At 39.8% G+C, this 25840-nt stretch overlaps 2 protein-coding genes across 4 annotated transcripts in view; one reads left to right on the top strand and one right to left on the bottom strand.

Moving 5' to 3' along the window:
- The window catches only part of INVS (inversin), a 99687-nt gene extending 96126 nt beyond the window's left edge, over positions 1-3561 (top strand). For all 3 annotated transcript variants that reach the window (XM_074823741.1, XM_074823751.1, XM_074823762.1), the window contains one exon: positions 2628-3561. In XM_074823741.1, coding sequence (XP_074679842.1) covers positions 2628-2743 — 116 coding nt within the window. In that variant the 3' untranslated portion in view covers positions 2744-3561. The remainder of the gene's footprint in view (positions 1-2627) is intronic.
- Positions 3562-3786: 225 nt separating this feature from the next.
- Positions 3787-25840, bottom strand: part of TEX10 (testis expressed 10) — a 64566-nt gene continuing 42512 nt past the window's right edge. Inside the window, exons 11-16 of the mRNA XM_074823776.1 lie at positions 24824-24912; positions 23492-23625; positions 9081-9161; positions 6398-6579; positions 5233-5443; positions 3787-4024 (exon numbers count right to left, since the gene is read on the bottom strand). Of these exons, the coding sequence (XP_074679877.1) occupies positions 3911-4024; positions 5233-5443; positions 6398-6579; positions 9081-9161; positions 23492-23625; positions 24824-24912 (811 nt within the window). The 3' untranslated portion in view covers positions 3787-3910. The remainder of the gene's footprint in view (positions 4025-5232; positions 5444-6397; positions 6580-9080; positions 9162-23491; positions 23626-24823; positions 24913-25840) is intronic.

The raw sequence follows: 25840 nt of genomic DNA on the forward strand, positions 1-25840 counted from the left end.
TAAACCTTAATATAATGGACTTGTACAGTGATAAGCCAGATAACATTCAGTTGTGGTTAAAATTACTTAGAGATGTTCATACTTTGGTTCAGCAGCACAAATACTTACTAGTCCTATAGAAGGGAAGAGAGCAGATTCCTACGTATACCAAGAATTTACACACCTGTTTGTTAGAAATACATGGTTTGGTGCACAGATGAAAACTTGAAAATCCAAAGTTACTCATCTAAAATGGCATAAGGGGATTCCTGCACTGTGCACAGAGCCTTAATAGTTTCCTAGAATTTTACTTGCAGTGAGTTTTAAGGCTCTTAATGAAACCATGCATTTATTTGTGGCTGACTCAGAAGCCATGTAGTCTCTACCAGGTCTTCCTTGGGAAAGCCTTAGTTCTGTTTGCAGCTGAAATTTCACGTGTGGAACTGGCATTGGGGCAGTAGGGTTGACGCAATCAGGACTGTCAAGCCGTGCAGGCAGGCAGAGGGGCTACACGGCATCATACAGAATAGCATCGAGGAACAGGGATTGTAAGAGTGTTACCCAAGTCATTAAATGCTGGAACTTCTATGCGTGTGGCTTTATTTGACAGCTTGAAAATGAATTTAAGAGTACATGGTCATTTCTCCTACTACTTCTTTACTAAATGGCACTTTCTAAGACTTTTTCAACTGTGTTACGGACTTACTCAGGGATGGGAGCTAATGGTAACGTTAGCCCTTCACCAGGTGGAGATTTAGTGCCTTGTTGGCACATTTGGTCTTCATGGTTGTATCACATGTAGTTCAGAGTCAGGCCACAGCTAGACAGCAACAAAGCAACTGCTTCAAGGAGACAGTAGGTCAGGTAATTTGCAAAGGGAAGTAAAATACATTTTCCAACTAGTTTAACAAAACTGAAGTCAAAGGAAGTCTGACAGAAGACCTGTCCTTGGGTTTGTTAGCACTGCAGGTGAGTTTCTGCCTCACCAACAGAGGCTTTTTTCTTCCACTGTTTGAAAACTGTTTTAAAGAGGCCTGACCAGACAGGTGTTTGATTGCCACCTCTTCATGCAGACGTTAATCTAAATTTTAAAAGAGCTTTAGCAAATAATGCTTCTTTTCGTTTAACTTTTCAGGACAACAGATCTCCCTGTCTTCTGAAATAAAAAGGCTTTCTTTTGAGGTTTCAGTGTCCTTCGCTTTCATAACTTGGTGACGAATAGGATAGTGATAGGAATTCTGCCCAGTTCCTTTAGAACACTACCTACTTTTATTCACCTAATAGGAGCTGAGGGAACTTTAGCCCTTACTTAAAGACAATAACATGTTTTTCATCTGACTGCCTTTGTGCATGACAACATTACGTTTGTTGGAAAAGTTCAGAGCTGTCAGTGGCTAATGCCAGATACTCTGTTTCTGACGTAGGTGCCTGGAGTAGGTCAGAATGGACTGTTCAGTTTGATTCTGCTCTTGCAGAAGGTACATCTGGGAAGGTGAAGACTGACTGTCAGCCCCAGTTTTAATGTTCATATAGGTAGTGGAAAAAGTACGCAGTGACAAATCTGTAACAGGGACTGACACCAAACTCCCTTAACTTATTGGCATAAGCTGACCAAACACTTTGGAGTGGGGACACACAGAAGGTATTGAAAGGAAATGGACAAATAAGTAATGGGGGGCAGAGGGCAACAAGTCAAAAAGGAGTGTGTGGTGGGGCACACAGATAGTGGGTAGGTGCTTCAAAATTTCCTGGCAAATAGGGCCTTTATGATTGATACAATTAAAACAATTTGGAACCTGAAAGTTGTTCTTTTTTGTATTTTGTTAAATAGATGGCTTTTGTCAATTCAATAAATAGCATTTGAAGAGGCTCTCTGCAGGTCAGACAGATAAGCCCCTTTTTTTTGTTTCACCGTGGACATCAAAGCGTGTTTATAGAATTGTAAAGGAGCAGGTTTTGCAATTCTTGGCTTTAGAAAGACATCCTTAAGATGTCCTGGGTTCTTCCCCTCAGTGAAATGTTCTGATTTGCACTTGGGATGACCCTGGCTAGAACGGGATAAAGCACCAAAATGCTCACATCCAATCTCTACAAAACTGGGAAGGGAAAACACACGTATTGTTTGTAGCACATTACAGTAAATAAAACACTGAATGAGTCCAGACACTTAGCCAGACTCAAAACTGAAGAGAATTGTCAGCTGACGTTCGTTTTTGCTTTCTAACAATTCAGAGAGGACTTGCTTTAGCCCTGGACTAGTTTCCCCTACTTTCTAGAAATGACCCAGTACCTAATGTTGCTAAATATTGCTCAACAAAATCTCTTGCTGCTCTTCAGCAAACTCAGCCAAGAGCATTGATTTAGTGACTGAACTGTCAGCCTGGAAACCTTCCTTCGTTTATGAGGGGAAAGCGCAAGTTCAGCTCCGTGATTACAGGCTGTGTTCCCTAGAAGGCTACAGCGTATGCCTTAGTTGTACCGGGTGCCCCAGAAACTGAACTATTTACAGATGATCAACAGTGAGATGTCACAAAACAGGGAAGTTCTTTTCCTGGTAGATTCATTCTTTACCAAATCTAGAATGCAGTGTAGATCAAACTTCTTTTTATCCACTAGTTACTCATCAAAACCATTTTGTTCTTTTACAGTAAACAACCTACAGTGTGTTAATTTGCTGGAGAACATGGGAAAATCAAAGCAATTTTCGTACAACATGAGACCAACCACTGCTGCAAAATCAAAAAATACAGGACTCAAGCACTAAGCAAAACTGAATGTTTGAAATTTAAAGAGCACATTCCAGTACAACTGTTATCTTTCATAATGTATGAGTCACCTACAACATATTAAACTTGAACACATTTTCAATTTTGTATTATCTCCGCATTACATGCCAAGCAGACTTCTAAAGAGTTGGACTCATTTTATTTTGTGTACAAATTAGTTTTTAAATGCAACTGTTAATTTATTTACTGACAGGATGAAATCTGAATTGCATTCGGAAGCAGAAACTGAAGCACTAAGCCCAGCATTACAATAGAGTTGCAGAGGCACCCAAAGTTTTCCATTGTCAAGAGTCAGAATTTCAAACGTGTTCAAATACAGTTTCAAAGGAGAGGGAAACTGTAGTAAAGATGTAGCAGTTCTGAAAGCCTGCTCTTCAATTTCACCTCAAGTTTATGAAATGTATTTCAAAATCTAAACAGGAACAGAAGAACAACCTCCATGCCCCACTTCTGTACTAAAGAAACAATTGTTTCTTAGCTAGCTGTGGATCTGGAAGGAAAAGTAGAGATGTTGACAAAAACACTCCGTAAATAAATTGCTTTCCACAGCCTATGGGAATTGTTAGGGGTGTGTTTTCTACCCTTTGATATTATCACTATTGTTTTCCATATTAATAACTGGTCTTATACATGTGCAAAAAGTTTCTACAGAAAGCAAGAAAAAACAGAACCTATTCTAGAAGGATACTTGTTCTTATAGCTTTGGAGCTGCCAGCATACAGTATTTACCTTGCACAAAGAATTTAAAAATATGAACTCAGCAAAAATAAAAAAACGTTACTCTAGTTTCAAAGTACATTGTTTTCTATTTTTTCATCTAGTTGGTATCACATAATTCTATTTTTTTAATTAATATGATGCTTTGAAAGAATAGATGATTGGAGTCAATATCAGTCTGTTTCTCTGCAAGCACTTAAGCTTTGAGGAGACTGGATTTTAACCCCCCTCACCGTGGTCACCACATCTACTGAAACAACTCCCAGTAACGTCTACTTGTTTGAAAAGAAAGGCAACAGAGGTATGCAGTTCTTTGTAAAACTTTTATTCTGTTTCACTTACAAAAAAATTGACAAGCTTTGTTCCAACATCTTCCATTCAAAACTAAATAGAAGTAAATGCTTTACAATAAATGCAGTTTGACCTCTTTAATAGACGGCATTTATAGGGCCAGGTCCCTGGGGATGAGAGGCAAGGTAGATGTTGAAACAGTAATGGAGGTCTGTTAGCCACTGCTCTTGAACTTCACCACTCTTCAGTGTCTAGAAAGAAGGCGAGAAAAGGTAAAACTCAATTTCACCAACAGCACTTGCAAAGCTTCGCTTTGTTTTTGCAGTTAATCAGGTGCACTGTTTAAGGTACAGGACAGCCTTGTTCACCTGCACACAGTGACATTATTCTTCTCACTTACACATTTCAGTGTGGTATGTCTGTTAAAGCCAAAATAATAAAGCGTCACTACTTGGTACACCAAGTGGGTGTTACATTATGAAGTGTAAGACTTACACCAGATGTGATTTCCGTACTCTTAGAGTGGCTTGCTTACTTTCCAATTCTGCAATTTGTAGTCACTTAAAATGCAAATGAGCACAGTTCTACTAAAGCAGGAGAGCTCAATACCCCAGTCTACAGGAGAACTGCTACCAACAGACCAACACAGCCCATGGTCCAGTTACTCACTCTCCTCAGCATTCCTAAGTGGTTAAAAACACCCACCACCACCACACACAACCCACCCGCAGCAGAACATCGCCAAAACCGGCTGAGGCATTTTTCAACCCCAAAGGAAACCGACCACTTCATTCTCTGATAGAGAACTTGCACGATTCTCTCTTACAGGTTACGCTTCTGGTAACAGACCTTTGAAAAGCTCCTAATGAATACACGTGGCTGGCTTACTCAAACCTGGGGGACATACAAGCTTTCTGCACTCAAAACTAGCAAGAGTTTTGTGTGAAGGCAGTTTCAGATTTTGTTTCTGAAGAGAGAAGCAATAGTCTCAAAACCACTGGAACAGACACATGAATAGAAGCGCTGGGTTTTGCAATATTTAAAAGTATTTTGCCCCATACATATTTAAGAGAGTTTGTCTGATTTAACGCCCTCTTCATACACCTATATACCCCTGCTCCAATAAACAGAAAAGCCTAGTTTCTTATTCTGGGACAGCTTCCCCCCAGAGGGGCTGTAGGCAATCAGCTTCCAGTGCTCTCTGTGAGGAAGGCAGCTGCTGCCCAGGGCCCTGGGCTGGGTGGAAGCTGAACTTCAGACCTGTCTCATCTGCGCAGTGACCGCAGGAGCTGGGGCAAGCAGCAGCCTTCAACACAGCCTGGACTTCCAGGACAAATAAAAGCCAGTCATAACTTGTGTTTTGCTCAACATCTGTTCTTCAGCATTTACGATCATTTTTAAACATAAACTTGAAGTCTAGATTCTTGTAGTCTCTGGGAAACAACAAGAAGTTTCATACCATGATGTCCTTGATAATCTGTTGCACCAGAAATTCATTTGTGATCATATGGCTCCTGAGCTGACCATGCTGCATTAGTAAGCGAAGCAACTGAGCAACCACGGGCAGTTCTTCCCGACAGATCCTGCTCACTTGCAGACTTTGCAGCATCAGTCTCAGTAATCGTGGCAGGAGTGCTAATGCAGAGATACACGATCCCCACAGCATATCCCTGAGAGGAAAACAGAACAAAAATTGGAATGATCAAGGACACGTATTTCAAGTACGCTTCTGTGAACCAGCCTCACAGCTGTACAAGAAACATGCCTCTGAATTCAATCATGCCAATTGCCTTCATTATAATTAGTGCCAAAGCAAAAAAATTGTACCAGAAGATGTTAAACTTGAAAATATTCTAAAATTATGTACAGCGCTGGAAAAAATTTAGGGTCCTGCCCTGGAGCTACATATGTTACTGAAGCTCTGACACAGTGTGATTTCTGCTCAATGCAGCTGGGAAGATGCTTTTGTTTCAGTCACTGTCCAGGTACGCCTGATTTAAGACTCATAAGAAATCAAACAATGGAACCGGCTTTGTGTGATCAAAATCAGCAAGTCATTAAATACAGCAGGACTTCAACTTTAAAAACACATCTTAAATTTTAAGTAAGCTTTGAGCAACTTTCCTGAATATGGAACAGGTAGAGGAAAAATCTGAAGTTTAAACTGTTTAAAGATATTTCTGTTATACAGCTAAATAAACTTATTTAAATATCTGATATCTGTAGCTTTTTTTTTTTTTTAAAATCAAATGGATTTGCTGTCTATAAAATGATGCCTGAGAAGTTTTGTTAAAGCTGAAGTATCAAGTCAGTTTACAGGACATGCTCATAAAGCCTAATCCTCTGCATGTTACTTTTCAATGTATCTAATGAAACTAAAGGCTAAACCTAAAGATTAGAAGGGTGGATATTTATACCTTAAAGTCAGGATGGTTCTGACATCTAACTAGAACAATTTGAGATGAAACTCTGTTTTTCTTAAATCCAAGTACTGTTTACAAGTGAGCAAAAGACAGCAAAATAAATTGGGAGGATGGCAGGGGCGTATCCTTTCATTTTACATCTCTAAATACTTGTGAGTATAAAGGCAGAGACAATTAACATCATAAGAAAAGCAGCATTACCTTTTCTGTACATGTTCTGCATCCTCTTTGTCTAAAGTTAGCAGAAAGTACAGAAGACTGTAACAACAAGAGGCTAAGAACTTGTGCAGGTTTTCACTTAGGATGCAAGCTTGATCCAAGAGCTTATTTATGGCACATAGAACAGATCCAGCTGTGCTATCGGGTATTACAACCAATCCAACCTGTATTAAAACAAACAAAAAAACAAGTTCATAATTTCATACACAAGTTTTTTGCTGATATACAAGCATGTGTAGACCCAAATGAATCTTTCATGTCATGACATACATTATTTTGTTTCTGTTCCAAGTTCTACACACTACTGTGTTTTTTCAAATTCCTATTTTCCTCAGAAATTGCCACCCATACCAACAGAAGGTTAAAGCAGCATCTTCATTCCATCCCCTCTAAATAAACCCTCATCTCAAATATATCTAAGAAAACCCACTGCTTTGAGCCTTGCTCTGTGTGGTGGTTTAGCCCCTGCCGGGGTCTGAGACCACGCGGCCGCTGCCCCTCCCCCACAAAGGGAGTGAAATACAAAGCCCCAAGACTGAAATAAGGAAAGGTTTAATACAACAGTGCAATAGCAACACAACCAACAACAACAATAACAATAACAGTAATAGTGATAGCAATGAACAGAGCAAAATAGCTACCAAATACAGCAGTGAGAGGAGCAGATGTACAAAACCACGCGCACCGTGCTCCCGCGCCAGGAAATGTGACGCGCCAGGATGTGACGTCCGCATGGTACCGGCTAGAGCTCCCCCCCCACTGCTGGGGAAACTTAACCCTATCCTGGTTAAACCAGGACACTCTGAAAGATGATACAGGCACAAAGAGAATCTTTTGGACAGCACGGGTCTTTCCTTTTAAGCACCTATCATGGGACAGGACAGCCCTTCCGTGTCTTGAAATGGCTGTGAGCAGGCACTGGGGTAGAGGGAAACTTGGATTTACTTTCTGGAAAGAAAAGCTGCTACTGCATCGTCATCAGGGTGAGTCTCCTCAGAAATCTGACAGGCTCCACAGGAACGAGAGCGGTATGAGCTGAGTTAAATTAAAGCTAATGAAACATATGGTGGGCCCACAGCTGGGGTGATACTCTGCTGGTGTTACAATGAGAACATCTTGAGTAAGGATTTTATAGGCATGATAAATAACTTAGAAAATGTCTTTTTTTGGGTAGAGGCAGTGAATTAGAAAGTGCTTTAGATTTTCAAGTGCTATTTAGTAACTATCCTTGATTTTTGTCCTGTAAAGCTGTAAAAAAAAATCATGCATTGCTAATGTGGCACAATTTATCTTATTAAAAAACTAATTTAAGGAGTTTTAGAGTAGCCTAATTTTCTCACCTGCAAGTACATTGTTTTAAGCTGACAGAGGCAGTTGGTTCACTTAAGGTCAGCCATTTCTTTTAGAAACGTTTAGAAAAAGATCAATAAAGTACGAGCTACAGAAATGTGGAATGTATTTCATTGGTATGATTACTCAGGAGAGGTAAAAGATAAAGAACAACGATGGGTTCAAACTTTTAAATACTGCCCGTATCAGACACTAGGCATATTTCAAGGCCACGATGGCAGATCACTGTCCCAAGCTGACCCTGCACCAGCCAGCTGCAAAGGCAGGAGAGGGATGGTGTTCCTGCCTGACAGAAGGTGGACTCCACAACTGTCACCAAGACCCTGCTGAATACTACAGGACATTGAACCACGACTAATAAAAACCAGTAATGATGTTCCTGATCAACCACAAATAGGAAATAATAGCGAGCTAGACCCATGTCTGCATATAAAGAAGCATCCTGAGGATATTAGCCAAGACTGCCAATGAAACATGCCAGCCAGCCGGTCTGGAAGATGCTTTGACCACAGACATTTCAACTTATACAAATCCAGTAGATGAGACTGCTTGAGTAAGTTCCCATGTAGGATGTTGCCTACACGGTGCCTTTCTTCCTTGTTCAGTGTCATCATCCAGTTAGAGATCTTGGGCAGCAGTCTCATCAACTATAAAAATCCACTTAACTGTTTGCTCTCAAAGGGACAGTGCAGAAGAATGCATAAACTGACTGACAAGTTGTGATTTAAATCAACACCCATGCCCAAAAATCCAGACTAGAGTTACAGGGAAGCCCCTCCCATATGGAAGCTTTGGTCTAGTAATTCTTCAGTAGGGCTCCACGCAGGGAACTGCGGATACTTGTTAGATCACAGAACCACCTCGACAGGAGGACGGACAGGTCCTCCCTCTCAGCAGGCAGCACCACATGTAACTGCAAATTCCGGCCCTTGAAATTCTGTTACCCAGCTCTGACTTTGCCATCCCCATCCTCAGCTCAGGGGGTGATCGAGATTAGAAGACGACAGACTGTAAAATTCATCTAAAGCTTCTAGTTGCTCTTTTGAAAAGCAAAGCAAACCAAAACAAGGAGCCTTTCATTTACGTCTGTCCTGGCTCGAAAACAAGCTGAACAAGTCAGAGCAGAAAAATCCATGTAAGTTTGGATACCAACAGCTATTGGATATTTTTTTAAAACTCCGCTCATCTTGTTGAAAACTTCTGCAAATGCTGAAATTATACATGAAATATATGGAATAAGTGGATTTGAGGGTTAATAAGACTGTTACAAAATCTATCACAAGGAGGTTAACCTAGAAGACAAAATGGTACTTACCAGGTATTTACAGATGCCAGTCTGGAGAATGTCAAAACACTGACTTTGTGAAGGTATAGTGGACAAGCTGTGACAGATCATCTGTTTTAATAAAACAAAATTGTATTTCAGCAACCATATAAACCATATAAATGCAACCAGCAATCATTCACTGTGTAGTCATACTCTGTTGACAGACCTAAATACAAAGTACCTGCAGGGACACAGCAGCTTTGTCTCAAAGTACTGACACTTTACAGTCTGTAAGAGTAACACTGTCAACATGAACTGTTCAGTGTTTAGAGAGATGACGGCCTACCCCATTTTACCTATGTGATAGAAGTGAAAAGCCAAAAATATTCTACCCAGCTACAGCACCACACTGGGCCTCCGCATACCTCTCCTGGGAGCTCAAGAATTTCGGAAAACAGCTTTACAAGTAACTGTATCAAGCATGAACCAGAGGAATCACAGTGAAACAGGACAGAAAAATAAAAAAGAAGAAAGTGCAAAGATCCATTTCCAACTTATTTTACTCTACACTGCCAAAAATAACATGTTCGAAGATCATACAAAATGTAGTACTACAGAGGGAAATCTTATTTTATGAACTGCCCAAAAATTTCTGGTTCTTATATAATCAGGCACTAGCAAACTGTATTAGCTGCCTCGAGGCATGATGGAAAGAGGTAGAAGAAAAAAAGAGAACGGAAGACTCAGTTCTTCATTTTTTTAGTAAAAAACATATGGGTGAGAAGGCGGGGGGGACTTGACCAAGACCCCATGAAATGCTATACAGCTTCTGGATCAGGTAAAGAACCCAGAGCCCTAGTAGACAGGCTAGTAAGCTGTACTATAATCCTCAGCAGATGGCTTTCTCTGTTCCTCTTTTCCTTCCCTTTTATTCCAATAATTTGCAATCTAGAGAGCTTGGATGACCTCCCTCTGTTTACATTCATTGCTTATCCCACCGGAGCATCAGCTGAATCCTCCAGAAAGCAACACGCACAGCGTGCCCGCGTTATGAGACGACTAGCAATTGTGACATCCTGCTAAGGTCAAGCAAGATGGAAGAACCAATCCATGAGGAATGAAGTCTTCTATTTATGCTTAAGGGAATCAGAAAGAGAACAGCAAGATTAGACATTTGAGAGAGGCAAGAATTTATGTCCCTGAGTCTTACAAATATCTTGACTAAGCAAAAACCATTTCTCTAAGATACCTTGATGCCTGAAGAAAGAGCTTAAGAAAACTTTCATGGAATGATCTGGCTTGAGGGATTAAATTCTGTGATAGTGTCCTGGTTTTGAGACTTAACTGGAATCAGGGCAGGTCAAGACACCTAAACAAGAGATAATGACAAAATAGAAAACATCACCCATGTTGTGTCAAAAATAACAGTCCACAACATTTCCAGCTGAAGAGAGACTCCAAGGAAAGGAAAGATTAGCTCAAGATCCTGTGGTATGAAAACTCAATCCTAAAGTGATGTGGATGCCAGTGGTGGTTTAACTGGGAATGGCCAAGCAGTATCATTTGTTGCGATACAACAGTGTGCTCAGCTTCTTTTCCACATTATATGCCACACATGCTTTTAGGCCTGCTTAAATTGGCCAAATCCAGGAGATCCTTAACACATCTGCTTGTCTGAACATAATACTGTCAGGACACTGCTCATGTTAATAGGTATTGCAGGTATAACCGTGCCAATATTCTATTTGACTAGTAGGGCTATTTAAAAGACTATTTTATAGATACTCTTGCACTGAATATCCTTATTTTTGATTCTATACATTTATTAATGAAATAATATTACTAAAACTGTGCATTCAATCCTAGATATGGTAGTGCTTCTGTTCACTGTGATTTGAAAGTGATAAAGTACTAAGTCCTCTGTAATATTCCCAAGAAACACACTCCAAACATCTACGTATTAGCAGTGTCAAGGAATAAAGTCAGACTGAGACAGAGGTTACTCCTGGGGATTGTCATGTCAAAGACAAACTCTGACGCCAATCTGACCTAGTATTTTAACGAGCAACACTTACAAAAAAGGTAAAGCTACACTGATGAAATCTGTCGGCTGGCAGCTCAAGGTTGAGAAACCCTGCCAAGACAGGAGGATTGGACTAACCTATAGAAAAGATCACATGGGTTTGATGAATAACAGATACAGAAAAACTTCAGTGAAAGAGAAGTGGCAGGTCATGTGCTTGGAGACCAATAAAAACTTCTGCATGCAACTACGAGTTTTAACAGTTGGAAGTGAGGAGAAAATTCTGTGCATAACAACTGACCACAAGGTGATTGTAATGCAACCATGAAACAGGCAAACGTCACTTTAGGATGAAAAAAATGAAGATAATCACAATGGAAGCGATGAGACAGTACTGATCGCCTGTTCCAATACTGTTACCCAAAAAGCGGATTTGTGCCCGGCATGCAATAAACCAGCCTTGACATGCTCAGGAGAGATACTGTATTTATTCAGGCCTGGGTGCTTGGTGGACTTTTCCACAAATCAAGCACACCAACAGTAGGTTTTCATGCTCCTTTTATACACAAAAATCAGAAGTTAGTATTTTTCCATAACACGCCTATTAGATACTGATTGGTTAGCCATTACATACAATTATAATATGGCTTACCTAATGCTTCTAATACTGCACATGCTCAGGGGAAGGGTCTTAACCTGGGCAGGGGTCTTTTTGACCTGTGGGTGTGTTTTTTAGTATTATAATGAAGGTAGTTCACTTTCAGGACACTCAAAAGTTGGTTTCATTACGAAGTGAACTGATCAATTATTCACTTTGTCAGGTTGTCAAATAACTCATTCTCAACACAATTCTATACATTGTCTTTATGGTCCAGGACATTCTAGATATTTTCTAAGGTATGGAGAACAAAGCCTATTCTTTATAAATTTCAATGTCTCACCTGACCAATCTTATGATTATCCCCAGGTGTGCACTAACTATAGCTACTAGCATAATCATTAACCATGAAATTTAGTAAATATGAAGTATACTATATCAATACTACTCCGTAAGACCCTACTTAAGACTATTTCTGACATACTGTGCAAAGCAGGAGTCACTCCTTTTCAAGAAAGGTAAATTCAAACTGAACGGGCATAGAAAAATTGCACAAAAAAACAGAGATCCTGTCTTACAGGTGTCAACAGAAAGAACTTAACCTGCCTAGGCTGGAAAAATTTTCAAATAAAACAGACAGGTGAAAACCACTGCAGGAAAACAACCATAACCATCAGCATAACTGGCTGGGACTGCAGGTGAGATGGAAATCAGGAAGGATGATTATGAAATCAGGGTCAACATAGCGCTGAGAGATATGGTGTAGATGGGAACTGGCAGTGTTAGGTTAATGGTTGGACTAGATGATCTTCAAGGTCCTTTCCAACCTAGACAATTCTGTGATTCTGTGAAAGGGGAAACGCAGGAGACATTTGCTGCTCATATGACAGTGCTCAGGAAGTTTACAAATGAGGTATGCCATATGCTCGTGAGCACATCACACCAGACACAGTATGCTAGAGAGATCCCCTTTAATTCAGTACATACCCACAGGAGATCAACAGATTGAAGGCCTTGAAGGCAAATCGACCAGGCCCACCCAGCAAACTAAGATTTCTGTGTTAATAAAACCATTATTAATATTTCACCCTTAGGACTATGACCCTAGAATAGGCCACCAGTCTACTGAGGTTCTCCCTGAGATGACAAGTTGGAGGAGCGTTTTGTAACGGGTACAATTCACCAATGCTCAGACTCTTCCAGAATTAGCAATGGAAATGGGCATCATACCACTGAAGAGCAGCACACTTGCTAAGAAGGGGCATGGTAAAGTGCATTGACAAGTCAGTTTTTCAACCTTTTAGATCTTCCTGACCCTCAAAATAACACCACCATTCCTACATCTCATCCTGTTTTCCTACGATTAAGTGGGAGTGGCAATCCTTTTCAATTCCATAAATTAAATCCTGCTTGAAATGGGTTTCATAACAAATGCCTGTTATAAAAAGTGAAACTGAAACGTTATTAGACGTGGAAATGAAAAGCAAAGAAAACTTAATTATCACATGAAAATTAGTATTTTTCCTGACAATTTATTTTCCTTAGGCAAGGGTTTGCATGATGTTTAATTTCCATAATAAAATGTCACAGCTGATTCATTATTTTACATTTGATTAGTATTTATCACATTTTTGGCGCATTCATAGATTGGTTTTGGACCAAAGCCAGAGTAGCTTTGTTTCAGAGTATTACTGAAGTGAATGGACAGAGAAACAGCATTTCCGATTGTAGGGGAGTTATATCATTTTGAGACAAGTATTTCATAACAGGTTTGGTTTAGGTTTAGAGGGTTTGTTTTATTTTTTTTCTTTTTTATTTTGTTTGAATGTCCACTTGAATAAATTAAACCAAAGAAAGCATTCTCTTAAATACGAGGATTATCTGTTAGCATTATGCAGCAAATACTACAGGCTCTGTAATCCACTGGCATTTTTTCAAAACCAAGCTTTATTGATTAGACAAGCCCAACTACCCATCTTACTCATGAGCCACACAACTACAACAGCAAGTTCCCTACTAGCCCTTCAGGAAATTGTTACTACACAGGCCTCCTTGCCTGACATACTGAAGACATACTCTAACAGTAGCCAGCTGAAATGGGAAGGAGGGGGGGAAAAAAGCACTCCCTGGGTTTTCTGGAGATCCTGACACAATGGAGTATTTTACTCTAGTCTTCAACTGGATGAGTTAAAAGCATTTTTGCTGCTGACAGCCAACATAACTGACTCTTAATCCAATCTGAAACAGACTTCTCATAGCTCATGAGAAGCTCATACAACCAGAGGAATCCATCAGTGTAATACTGCTTATGTGTAAGATGCTCTCAACTCCAAAAGGCGGAGCTGGGATGACCTGAGGAAGTCCAGTCTCAACCTAAGCCCTCATGGCAACAGGAACACACACAAATGATGAACTGAGAGTAACGTTTTGTTCATTATTTAACTGTTCCCACTCCCTAAATCACTCAATGCTTCCCATGTGATAAAAAGCCTCAAGGGAAATACCGTATCAGTAACTCTCCAGGGAAAATCTGCATATTATTTGAAGCTTAGTCATGCTGCAAAGTGCTCTTTTCCAAAGAAAAATACCTTCCTCTGAAGACATACACAAGCATGAGCAGAGAGGAACCAAGCAAGCAGGAAAGATAATGGATCAAGTATTTTAGTGAGCCGCTCTGTGGAGTCAGACCAAAGACAGTTCAGACTCCAAGAGAAGAGATTTTATTAAGAAAGAAAGTTGGCACACAGCAGACACTGTATCCTAAGGTGAACTTTAAAATACATTTTTCAATTCACATCCACATCCACCTCAAACACGGGTAACTAAAATGTAACAGGCTGTTCTGCAGTCAATTCCCAAGCCCTTGTGAAATGACTATTTCGAGCGGGACTCTATCCAGTATAACATGTTACTGTAGAGCGTAGAAAACGAGAAGTTTTCAGGTGATGGGGCAGGCAATGAAGCTTGCCGTCTGAAGCTTGGCCAGCTTCCCCCGAAGCACCCTAGCTTATCAGACAGTGTACTCCCTTGACAGGTGCCGCTTCTCTTTCTGAAATAAATTGATTTGACAGGGCAATATTAACAGTGCCCTGAGTTGTTGAGAAAGCTGTGTACAACAAGAGATCTTTGTTCATCTGCCTTGGCTAAGCTCACAGGGGCGGATGTGAAAGGTATTCCTGATTCAGTGACTCCAGAAAAAAAGAAAAAACAAACACAAAATCTTCACATGAAACCCACACACAATCACAATAAAACAAAACAAAACCTAGCTTAAAAAAAGAAAAAGCTAGAAAGAAGTAACAGAGTCTGCAGGAGAACGTTACATAGGCGGGCAACAGGGGACAAAACCACTACGGGGCTAATTTTACACTCAGGGTAGCAAAACAGGAATACAGAAACTTGTTTAAGAATTACAAATGCTTAAGAACATGTATTGTGTCCCACATCTTGACAGAGCACATATTTGCAAAGACTTAGAAGGATTATGAAACACAGTTAATGTCCAACTGCTGGCTCAGAAACAGGATAACTGCAGCATACAAACTCACCTTGCATGCAGTCTGATGTTAAACCTGTATTAAGAGGTAACTAAACCAAGTGAAATTATCTTTATTGGCCACTGGACACAAATACATGTGTGGCCGTCACCACTGCTCACCTCCTGTGCAACAATTTGATCACGTGTTTAAATCTAGGTACCAGCAAGATTTGGTGCCAGGAGGCAGAGAACTATAGGCTAGATGACTAAGTGACAGGCATTTCTGGAAATATTACTCTTCTCAGCAAACCCAGGTTTTATGCCCAACAGCTAATGTGCTATCCAGGAGTAGGTGAAGCTGTACCTGAAAAATGGCACAGGTCTGATTCTCTTTTCAGAGCCATCTTGCTAACAAAATTCAAAGAAAGGACACCACAAAATAGCTTTCCTACCCAAGGAGCTTTTCTTTTATCCCCTTGCAGCCATAATAAGCCCTTCTTTCACAGCTTCCTCACGGCTATAAAATGGCAGCATGGCTGATTCCTCCTCCTCGTGGATGCCTCCTTGTCAGACCACATGCAGGACAAAGGAACATCTGATGTACAGGTCTCCAAATTCACCTGCCTGCCCCTTCCCCAAACGAATGGACTTGAAAACACACAAAACCATACACTTCAGAAGCTAGCTCTTGTCCCACAACGCCTGTCTTTTTGAGCAAATTTAGGTGTCACAAGCCAGGATGTGAATATAGAGCACAATGCACAATAACTGTGGAGATATTAATTGACATTAGTTACACACAGTATTATGTGAGGACTCAGCTATAAGATGTCGCAAGATATGCTGGAAGTATATGATGCAGGTACAGTGGAGCACTGGCCTGAAAAATCAAACTTGGGTTTTTTGGGTTAGTTTTGAGGTTTTGGTGGGGGTTTTTTTGCTTGTTTTTGTGTATTGGTGTTTGGCGTTTTTTTATATTTTAAGTTTTATATCTTAAGAAAATTATGGAAGAGACCTTTGAAAGAGAGCTTTATTATTTTGGGAGGACTTAAATTTATATAATTTCTTTTGTTTCTTTGGAATTTGCATTACTTTTCAAGAAAAAAACCATTATTTTAATTTCCAAACATTAAATTTGGATATTATGGTAGTTCTACAAAACACTAACAGGCTTACACAGAATTTTTTTTAATCCTCCTTAAAGAGGGTAAAAATTATAGTATACTTCTAGTTCAGAAGGGTCACTATTTACCCTCAGCTGCTTTTTCTCCCCAATGTAACTCTAACCTGGAAATCTCAATAAAGACAAGTTGAAATCTTACAGGAATCTTCAACTCAAAATCTACATTTTAAAAATTCAGTGGTTTTTTGAAGTGTTAATCTCTGCTTGAAGTTAAGGTACAGTGCTGCAACACCACCTTTTACTTCAAGACAAACATTCTTGCAGGACTTTTAATTTACATGCACTGACTTGCTATCGTTATTGATTTGTCATAATTTTTCATAGCATTATCAGCACAGATACAGCCTTACCCTCTCTGTTTCACTTATAAGACTTCTCTGGTTTTGACACACATTATTATGTTACATTACACACATCTCAAAGTTTTTGAATTCAAGACTGCTTTTAAAAACAGCTGACCTTCCCCAGTGTTTGCTCTTAAAACTTTTTAAATGTTTTGTTATTTTGTTTCTTCAAGTCAGCTATGTGCTCAATATAACTCTCCAGTCTTGACTTAGAAGCAGAACCTTCAAATTATCATTTGCTTTCCCCCTCCAAGATGTTCAAGTGTCACAAACATCAAATATTACAACAGAAATTATCATATATACACGGTTACCTTGTTAAACTGTTCATTTCTGTTGGCACTATTTCATTCGATACTGGCAGAGCAATTCAATTACAGGGGAGTGAACGATATTACCGACAAACACTACAGGCACAGTTACAATGAGCAAAGACTGAAACCTCTTCCCTACGGCTGCAACCATTTATTCTGGAGCCCCATCTATTTCAGCTACATCGGTATGATTTTAAATAATTGGCTTTAATAAGGCAGAAGTCTTTTTAAGTAGAATTTGCTCCAGAAAAGGAACCAAAGTTTCCACATTTAACGTATCTTTTAGACAAAATATGAAGATTAACCTCCACAGCTACAGAAAATAGCTTTTAAAGGGACACTTTTCTTAGGTATTGCTCCTTAAGTGAAAAATCACCATTACCTAAAAGCTTCCACAAAAAACACCCCCATGGTTTCAGATTTTCCCTATACCAATTACCACTCTCTAGACAAAAAAAAAAGTTACGAACAGTCTCCATCTCAAAACAGTGTTGTTATAAACCACTTAAAAGCATTAATTCCTATCAGAAGTACATTTGTTTGGCCTTTTCACCAATTATGGTTAGCCACATGCTACCAAGTGCACTGGTTATATTAACACCCCAGATGTCCAAACTGCCACTTGAAAATGCCTTGAGTTACTCTTCTCCTTCACACAACTTGCTTTCTCCAGAGGCACACCTTTTCTTCTTCCACATCGCTGGCATGCATATGTTATACATTAAATTCCCTCTCACAGTTCATTGCCGTTAGAAATTCATACCACTCACTGCACAGTACAGCTAGCTAGCGACAGAAAGCTGGGACTGCCTTCCTCTGGATTTGAAAACAAAGTTGAGCCGCAAGCAGTAAAGTCAACAGGCCATGGCTCCCTACAGATTCACACCCAGGACCCTTCACCCCTTGCCTTTTCATGTCTTCAGCACTGTAACCCCAGCTGCTCCTGCCTCACAACTGCCCAGCACCCCCATGGGCCAAGTGACAGCAGAAACTGAGCTATAAACTGCCCAGTGCTAATCTAGAGTTTTTTCTCTTCCTCCTGCTTATTTTCATAAAACTTATGGGCAACTAGTATTTGCAAGTTTGTTCTCTTAGTAGAGAGCCAAAAGCTAGCCAATGGTTTAGACAAAACTAGTGGTGGAAGAGAAGAAAGATGGATGGACTAATAAGAATCTGATCACTAGCCTCATTTATTCACAGGAAACCAGGCTGTCAATTCTTAATTCCATCAGTTCCTTATTTATTTTCATCCACAATAGAATATTTTTCCATTATGAACACACTCTGAATTACAACTACACAATGAGAACTCTTTTAAATGAACAATTCTCAACATAGAGGCCTGAATGCTGCCTGCTCTGAAGCCAACAGAGGGCTGTTCTCACTTACTAGGTATTTTAAATTACTGCAAATATTCTGCTTAACACTACAGCATCACCATAAACTTCCTTATCCAGCAAGAGAAAGCATGAAAGATCCAGCATTCAGAAGCTGTGCCACTCTACTCAGTTCCACCAAAAGCATAACTAATTCAAGCTGTGTTTTATTATTTCCTGTAGCACTTCTTTATTTAAATAATTTTCTGTCGCAGCTAAAAATATTTTGATTTTGAAATTGTGTCACACCTTGAACTACGTGCACTTGGAAGAAAGTGGTCTCCAAACCTACGTCCCTCAAACTCAATGCACACAGAGCCATCATATCATACTGTCTTTCAAGACATCCTAGAAGAGCCTCACAATTTGCTGGCAGTTTTCTTCTCCCCAGAAGCTGCAACTCTGGGTTGGGGAAGGGCTTGTTGCTGGTTTATTGTTGGTTTGGTTCATTTTCTTTTGAGAGGAGAGTAGCTTGGTTCAATACCTGGTGGAAACTACTTAATCTACAAAAAGTATTCTTGTGCAACTTCTGGCAAATTTTGAACTGAAAGGTTTTTCCCAAGCCAGGATTTCCCCCCACCCTCCCACCTCATTTTTTTAAAAATGGTCCAGCCTCCCAATCCAAAAGTTTTTATGGACTATAGTCCCCAGAATGTTTTCTTTACAAATTGAACACAAGATAGAATCTGGATCAACATGTTTGAGGTTGAAGAATGGTACTCAACAAGGCAAAGAGGAAACCCCTAAAACTTAATGAACACAACACTGTATTAGATATTTAAACACAAAGAAAAGAGTCATCTAAGCCTAACATCTGATTTTTTTTAAAGTGGTAACTTCAGCATAGTTTTGTTTATATATCACTGTATCTACGATTGCACCTGAAATCAAAACCAGTCAAGTGAAAAATGAATGGAATCCTGTGATTCATAAAAGGAAGTGTTGCCTTAATACTGATCTTGTCCTTGTAAAAACAGAGATTTGGAACACAGTGTATCCCAGAGACCAGATCAGAGGCAGGAGGAAAGAATGTCTTAATTTTTCTCTAGTAGGAAAGCAAGCTACTGAAGAGGTGCCCCTACTTTTCTGACCACAAATTCCATGGAAAAATAAGAGCAGTTCTGGGGAGAACACCCTGAACGGCATTGCAATACCACCAGTCCTTCTGGCAAGCATTTAATGGGAACAAGTTTACTTCCAGATCATACATAACAACCTACCAAATAATAATCTCCCCATACTGGGAATTTCATTATGCTCTAAAAGCAAAAATAATTCTGAAGAGATCTGTCGATAGTGAAACAGAAGTTCTGTATTTTCAAGAGGAGATATTTTGACAGAATCATTGAAGTTGGAAGGGACCCCCCCTTCAAGTTCCCTCTAGTCCAAACACTCCTGCTCAAGCTGGATCAGCTAGAGCAGGTCACCCAGCATTGTGTCCATCCTGGCTTTGAGTATGCCTGTAGATGGGAATGATAATGCCTCTAGGCTACTTATTCCAGTGTTTGACCGCCCTCACTGTGAAAAAGTTCTCTTGTGTTTAGATGGAACTTCATGTGTTTTAATTTGTGCCCTCTTGTCCTGTCACTGAGCACTACTGAGAAGACTCTGGCTCCATTCTCTTCGTTCCCTCCCATCAGGTATCTAGACACACTGATAAGATCCCCCGTGAGTCTCCTGTGACCAGGCTGAACAGTCCCAGCTCTCTCAGCATCATCTCATACACGTCTCTCCTGTACTGGGGAGCTCAAAACTGGACACAGTATTTCAGCTGTGACCTCACCAGTGCTGAGTAGAGAAGAAGGACTACCTCTCCTGACCCATGGCAACACTCCTCCTCGTGCAGCCCAGAACGCTGCTGGGCATTTTTTGCCACGAGGGTGCATTACTCACTCATGGGCAGCTTGTTGTCCACCAGAACCTCAAGGTCCTTCTCTGCAGAGCTGCTTTCCTGCTGGCCAGCCTCCATCATTTACTGGTGCCTCAGGTTATTCCTCCCCAGGTGCAGAAATCTGCATTTTCCTTTACTGAACTTCACAAGGTTCCTCTCTGCCCAGTTCTCCAGCCTGTCCCTACCCCTCCAAATGGCAGCACAACTGTCTCCTCTATCCCCGAATCCTCCCAGTTTTGTACCATCTGCAAATTTGCTGAGGGTGCACTCGGTCTTATTGTCCAGGTCATTAACAAAGGTTAGAAAGTACTGGCCCCACTACAGATCCCTGGGGCACACCACTACTGAATTGCCTCCAACTGATCACAACCCTCTGGCCTGGCTGTTCAGGCAGTTTTCAATCCACCTCTGTCTATTTATCTAAGCCATTCTTTGTCAACATGTTGACAAGGATGTTATGGGATACAGCATCAAAAACCTTACTCAAGTCAAGATAAACTGCTCTCCCCTCACCCACCAAGCTACTTATCTTGTTGCAGAAGGCTAATGAATTGGTTGAGCACAATTTGCCCTTCATAAATCCTTGCCGACTATTCCCGATCACATTTCAGGTGTATCTGATATAACCCAGTTCACTAGAAACTTTCTCTCCACAGTCATGAACATGCTTATGAGGAAAAGCCTTCAATCTCCCTCTCAAGCTGAGTTGTAAGCAGCAGTCCAGAACTTCCTTTGGTTAAGAGTCTACACAATAAAGTGGGTCTAGAAGGTCTCATCATTCTTCACACAGATTTTTGATGCGTGGGATTTTTGTTCATGTTCTCTTTAGTCTCCAGAAAAGACTTGAGGCTGACACATAACTGCAGAAGCAGTGCAATGCTCCATAGGATGTCTAAATCCTCTTTCATTACTAACCAAGGATATCCAGCTCTTTGCTTAATGACTGCCATCCACTTCCAAGAACCTAAGAGAGCACCTTGTATCTTTCCCAAGAAAAGGTACTTTAACAAAAGGAAGTCTCAAGTTTCTGAAAATATTGACTCTCCTTGATGGCACCATAACACTGAAAAGATTGTGGTAGAAGTAAATTAAAACTTGCAACTGGGAACCAAAGGCACAGACAAGCTATCTACAATCAAACTATTTCACTGTCCCTAATTCTCAATTACGTTTTTCTCACAGTCCTATTTCTCAACCAACTTTGATAGACTCGTGAAAGAGAAGTAAAAAGACGACGACAACATAAGAGGTGACACTGGCTGGATGGACGGTCCCAGAGAGTGGTGATCAATGGAGCTAAATCCAGCCGGTGGCCGGTCACAAGTGGTGTTCCTCAGGGCTCGGTGTTGGGACCATTTCTGTTCAACATCTTTATTGATGATCTTGATAAGGACATAGAGTGCATTATCAGTAAATTCGCAGATGACACCAAGTTAAGCAGGAATGTCGATCTGCATGAAGATAGGGAGGCACTACAGAGAGACTTGGATAGATTGGATCGGTGGGCCAACGTTAACGGGATGAGCTTCAACAAGGACAAGTGCCAGGTCCTGCACTTGGGCCACAACAACCCCATGCATCGCTACAGGCTTGGGGAGGTGTGGCTGGAGAGCTGTCTGGAAGAGAAGGATCTGGGGGTTCTAATTGACAAGCAACTTGAACATGAGCCAGCAGTGTGCCCAGGTGGCCAAGAAAGCCAACGGCATCCTGGCTTGTATTAGAAATAGCATGACCAGCAGAAGTAGAGAGGTGATAGTCCCCCTGTACTCTGCACTGGTGAGGCCACACCTTGAGTACTGTGTCCAGTTTTGGGCACCTCAATACGAGAGAGATATTGAGGTGCTGGAGCGAGTGCAGAGGAGGGCAACAAAGCTGGTAAAGGGCCTGGAGAACAGATCCTATGAGGAGAGACTGAAGGAGCTGGGACTGTTTAGTTTGAGGAGGAGAAGGCTGAGGGGAGACCTCATCACTCTCTACAACTACCTGAAGGGACATTGTAGAGAGGTTGGTGCTGGTCTCTTCTCACAGGTGATTAGTGACAGAACAAGGGGGAACAGCTTTAAACTGCAACAGGGGAGGTTTAGACTGGACATTAGGAAAAAATTTTTCACAGAAAGAGTGGTCAGACAGTGGAATAGGCTGCCCAGGGAGGTGGTGGAGTCACCATCCCTGGATGTGTTTAAGGGTCGTTTAGATGTGATGTTGGGGGATATGGTGTAGGGGAGAACTTTGTAGAGTAGGGCTGATGGTTGGACTCGATGATCCCAAGGGTCTTTTCCAACCTGAATGATTCTATGATCTAAAGATGTATCAGTCATGATACCAAACAACTTTGCTTAAAATACTTTTCCATACATAATAGCACACATTCAATATATGCCTCGGACTATCATTAGTTTCAGTAGATTATCATTTAAACTTTATGAACTAGAAGAGAAAAATGTACTATACTGCTTTCTTGAACCAAAAAGACTGCCATGAAAACCCAGAATAAATCATACAGCTAAAACCTTCTGTTAAACTCTTCTTTCTGCATTCATGACAGAGATTTCATAGATACTGTCAAATTGGCATGTCATTAAAACATTATTTCACACCTTAAAGTGGTTTCTGGTGAGCTAAGCAATAAAGAGAGTTAAGTAAGAATGAAGACCAATGCACCTGTTCTGAATAAAACCTGGTGGCTCAGATCCCTTTAGAACCAACAATAAAATTAAGCTTTCAGTTCTTACGATCTTTCAAGCAGGAACCAAATTCATAGTGAAGTTTCTAATCCCAGTAAATTTTGATTAAATAAGCATCAGAAGTTATTCTAAATAATCACCAATGCCAAGTTAATATTACTTCCAAGTTAAAATCTCATTTAATGCAAGTGCTTTTTAATTAACAGTGGAATTTACTCTCAAAAAAAATTCTTTATAATTAGTATTTTTACAATTAATTTATTTTTGAAAGCCAAAACATATTGCTGGTCTTAATCTTATTAGTATTTAAGAATTTTCCACCAGGCTTCTACCCATTTTTTCCATGAGTATTGTTTTGCATACTACATGTCTGAACATTCACCTTTTAAAGCAGCTTCCTTCAAAATATTATCTGATGGCTGTAGAAAAACATTGGCTGTTCAACAGCTATTCTATTTTTCATTCTTTTTTCAACTCAACTCACAACAAGATTAGGCATCTGTGGAAAGGGGACGGAAAGCACTCGGAGTTTGTATGCTGTCATTTAGAATTAGTGTTGATGTATTACCTCTGTCACAGCCCAGTGGTGTAAAAACTGGTCCAGATCAGTTAGGTAAAGACGGACAGGTGAAAGCTGTGTCTGGCTAATGTGTGGTTTTCCTCTAATGCCCTGGAGACTAGTCAACTCCTCTCTTGAAAACCCTAGAGAAAAAGAAGCAGTACAACAGTATCACAAAGCAAGCCAAGCACTGTTCTACTTCAACAGCATCAATGACAAAAACTGTCTTTTAAATTGTGTCTACATAACATTTTTTTGTTAAAAGCTCTTGCTTGGTATTTTCAGTTAAGTATATCAAAATACAAATTCTGATTTCTGAAAGGCAACAAAAATATTTGAAAAAGAAACAAGCATACCCAGTTAAACTATAATGTGGTATAAAAAAAGCAAACTGTAAGAGGCCAATGTTATGCTGCTATTTTCAATGTATCTTTAAAAAAAATAATAAAAAAACAGGTATAATGCAAGACAGTTCACCATGTGTTCACAATAACTCAGTAACCTTCTAACATAACCTCAGCATTTAAAAAATAAAATAAATAAATAGGCTATTTATTTCTAGCCAGGTATTAGATGTTTTAGTAAAACAGGACTACTGCTTCAAAACAGTCACTTGGCTTTTCCTTTGTTTTTTTGGATATCTCAGCGCTCTCTTCACTGTTTTAGGAAAATAAAGGTAATTTTTGAAAGCAAGGTAGTTCGAACATCATGAATGACTGAGGTGATGAAGACAAGACACTTTCTTTTTACCACAGGACAAGTTACTGGAAGATATTTCTCAGTAACATGATGCCATTTTAACCACGGTAATTTCCCAAAGTTGCATCACCACAGACTACAACTATTTTTATATCTGAGTAAGAATATAGTAGCAGAAGTAATTCTGCTCACTTGTTGACCTTGGGCAACTCACTTCGATGTACTTTGATTACTTTATTCTGATGGAATGTTTTTAATAAGCATGTCCACAGGAAATCCCAGAAGCGCTCATTTATATTGTTATGAGCCAATAAAAGGCACATAAATCTAGAAAAAAAATTCTTGTTCATGTGATATGCTGAATTTAGGTTTTCCTTGTACCTTCCAAAGAAAGTTGCTAGAATGAAGAAAAAGTATGCAAATATTCAGCCCAAATGGCAAAATGTAAAAATAGGACGTTAAAAATGAGACCAAGAGAAAAAAAAAAAAAAAAGGGTATCTCATACCAAAAATATGTAATAAGATTAGAATTACTTCCAGGAAGTATTTACTACACCATTTATTCTAAATTAAATCCAGTAATTGACTATCAAAACAAATTTCATTTTGTTAATTCTGATTTATGACATTCACATGGATTACCTATAAGGGTTGAAAACAAGAAGCTGAAATAGTCCACATCATTCACTGAATTATCCTGCACTTGGCACTTCCAGCCTGCAAAGGATGATCTACACAAAACCAACAGCAGATAGTTTATTAAAAAAACATGTAATTAAGAATTCACAACCTACCTGCACAATATTATCAGTTAGCATGACTAAATTGTTAATTTTAGCAATCCTGTTTCTAAGTGCTGCTGTTAGAATAGCATTTTAAATAGCTTCAAAACCAGAACTTGCTCTTTTCAAGACAAGTAATATTGAACTTTGTACCCATACATGGGCTTAGGTTGTTGATTAAATTACTGAGATAGCAACTTTTCATATATATTGGTATAACCTTTAGTATAGTGACGACAGCCAACACAGTAAATTAAATCAGTTTTATTCCCCTTATTTGGTAAAAGTCATTATATTACAAATATAATGGGCTGTATTTTTCATTATATCCAATACTTTTAATACAGCTCTTTACATGAACAACAGATCCCATTTAAAAGCAGTCTCAGCATCTATTTTAAAGTAGCTAAAGCTATTAAACACAGAACTAAATTAAAAACTTGCTTTGAGATGTAGAACACAAAAAGGAGCAATATACAAAGACAGGAGCAAACCCGTTATCAAAGCTGCCTGACACTTCCCTTTTTAGGGGCAAAAGAAGTGGAGCACCAGCCTACTTTTGTTTCTCAAATTAGCAGCTGTACGTGCTTGTAGAAACCCAGAGCAGACATCAGTGACCACCAAATGGTCTTGCCTGTGTATTGGCGCAGAAGCGGGAGAAAGCCAGGAGCTGGGAACGAGTACATCTCACACATGCCTTCCTCAAAAGACTGCAGCTCAGACCTACATCACATTATGCAAAATGCATATTATTCAAATTTACTTGTGTGCTGCTCTTGGCACTTGCACTGCGGACTATGGATCTTTGCTGTAAGAGATTGCTGCTTTCTGCTCTTACAATCTTGCGAAATTTCAGAGCTACTGAATGCAATTTTCC

The sequence above is a fragment of the Strix aluco genome, chromosome 1, assembly GCF_031877795.1.
Source record: "Strix aluco isolate bStrAlu1 chromosome 1, bStrAlu1.hap1, whole genome shotgun sequence".
In the NCBI taxonomy this organism is placed as follows: domain Eukaryota; kingdom Metazoa; phylum Chordata; class Aves; order Strigiformes; family Strigidae; genus Strix; species Strix aluco.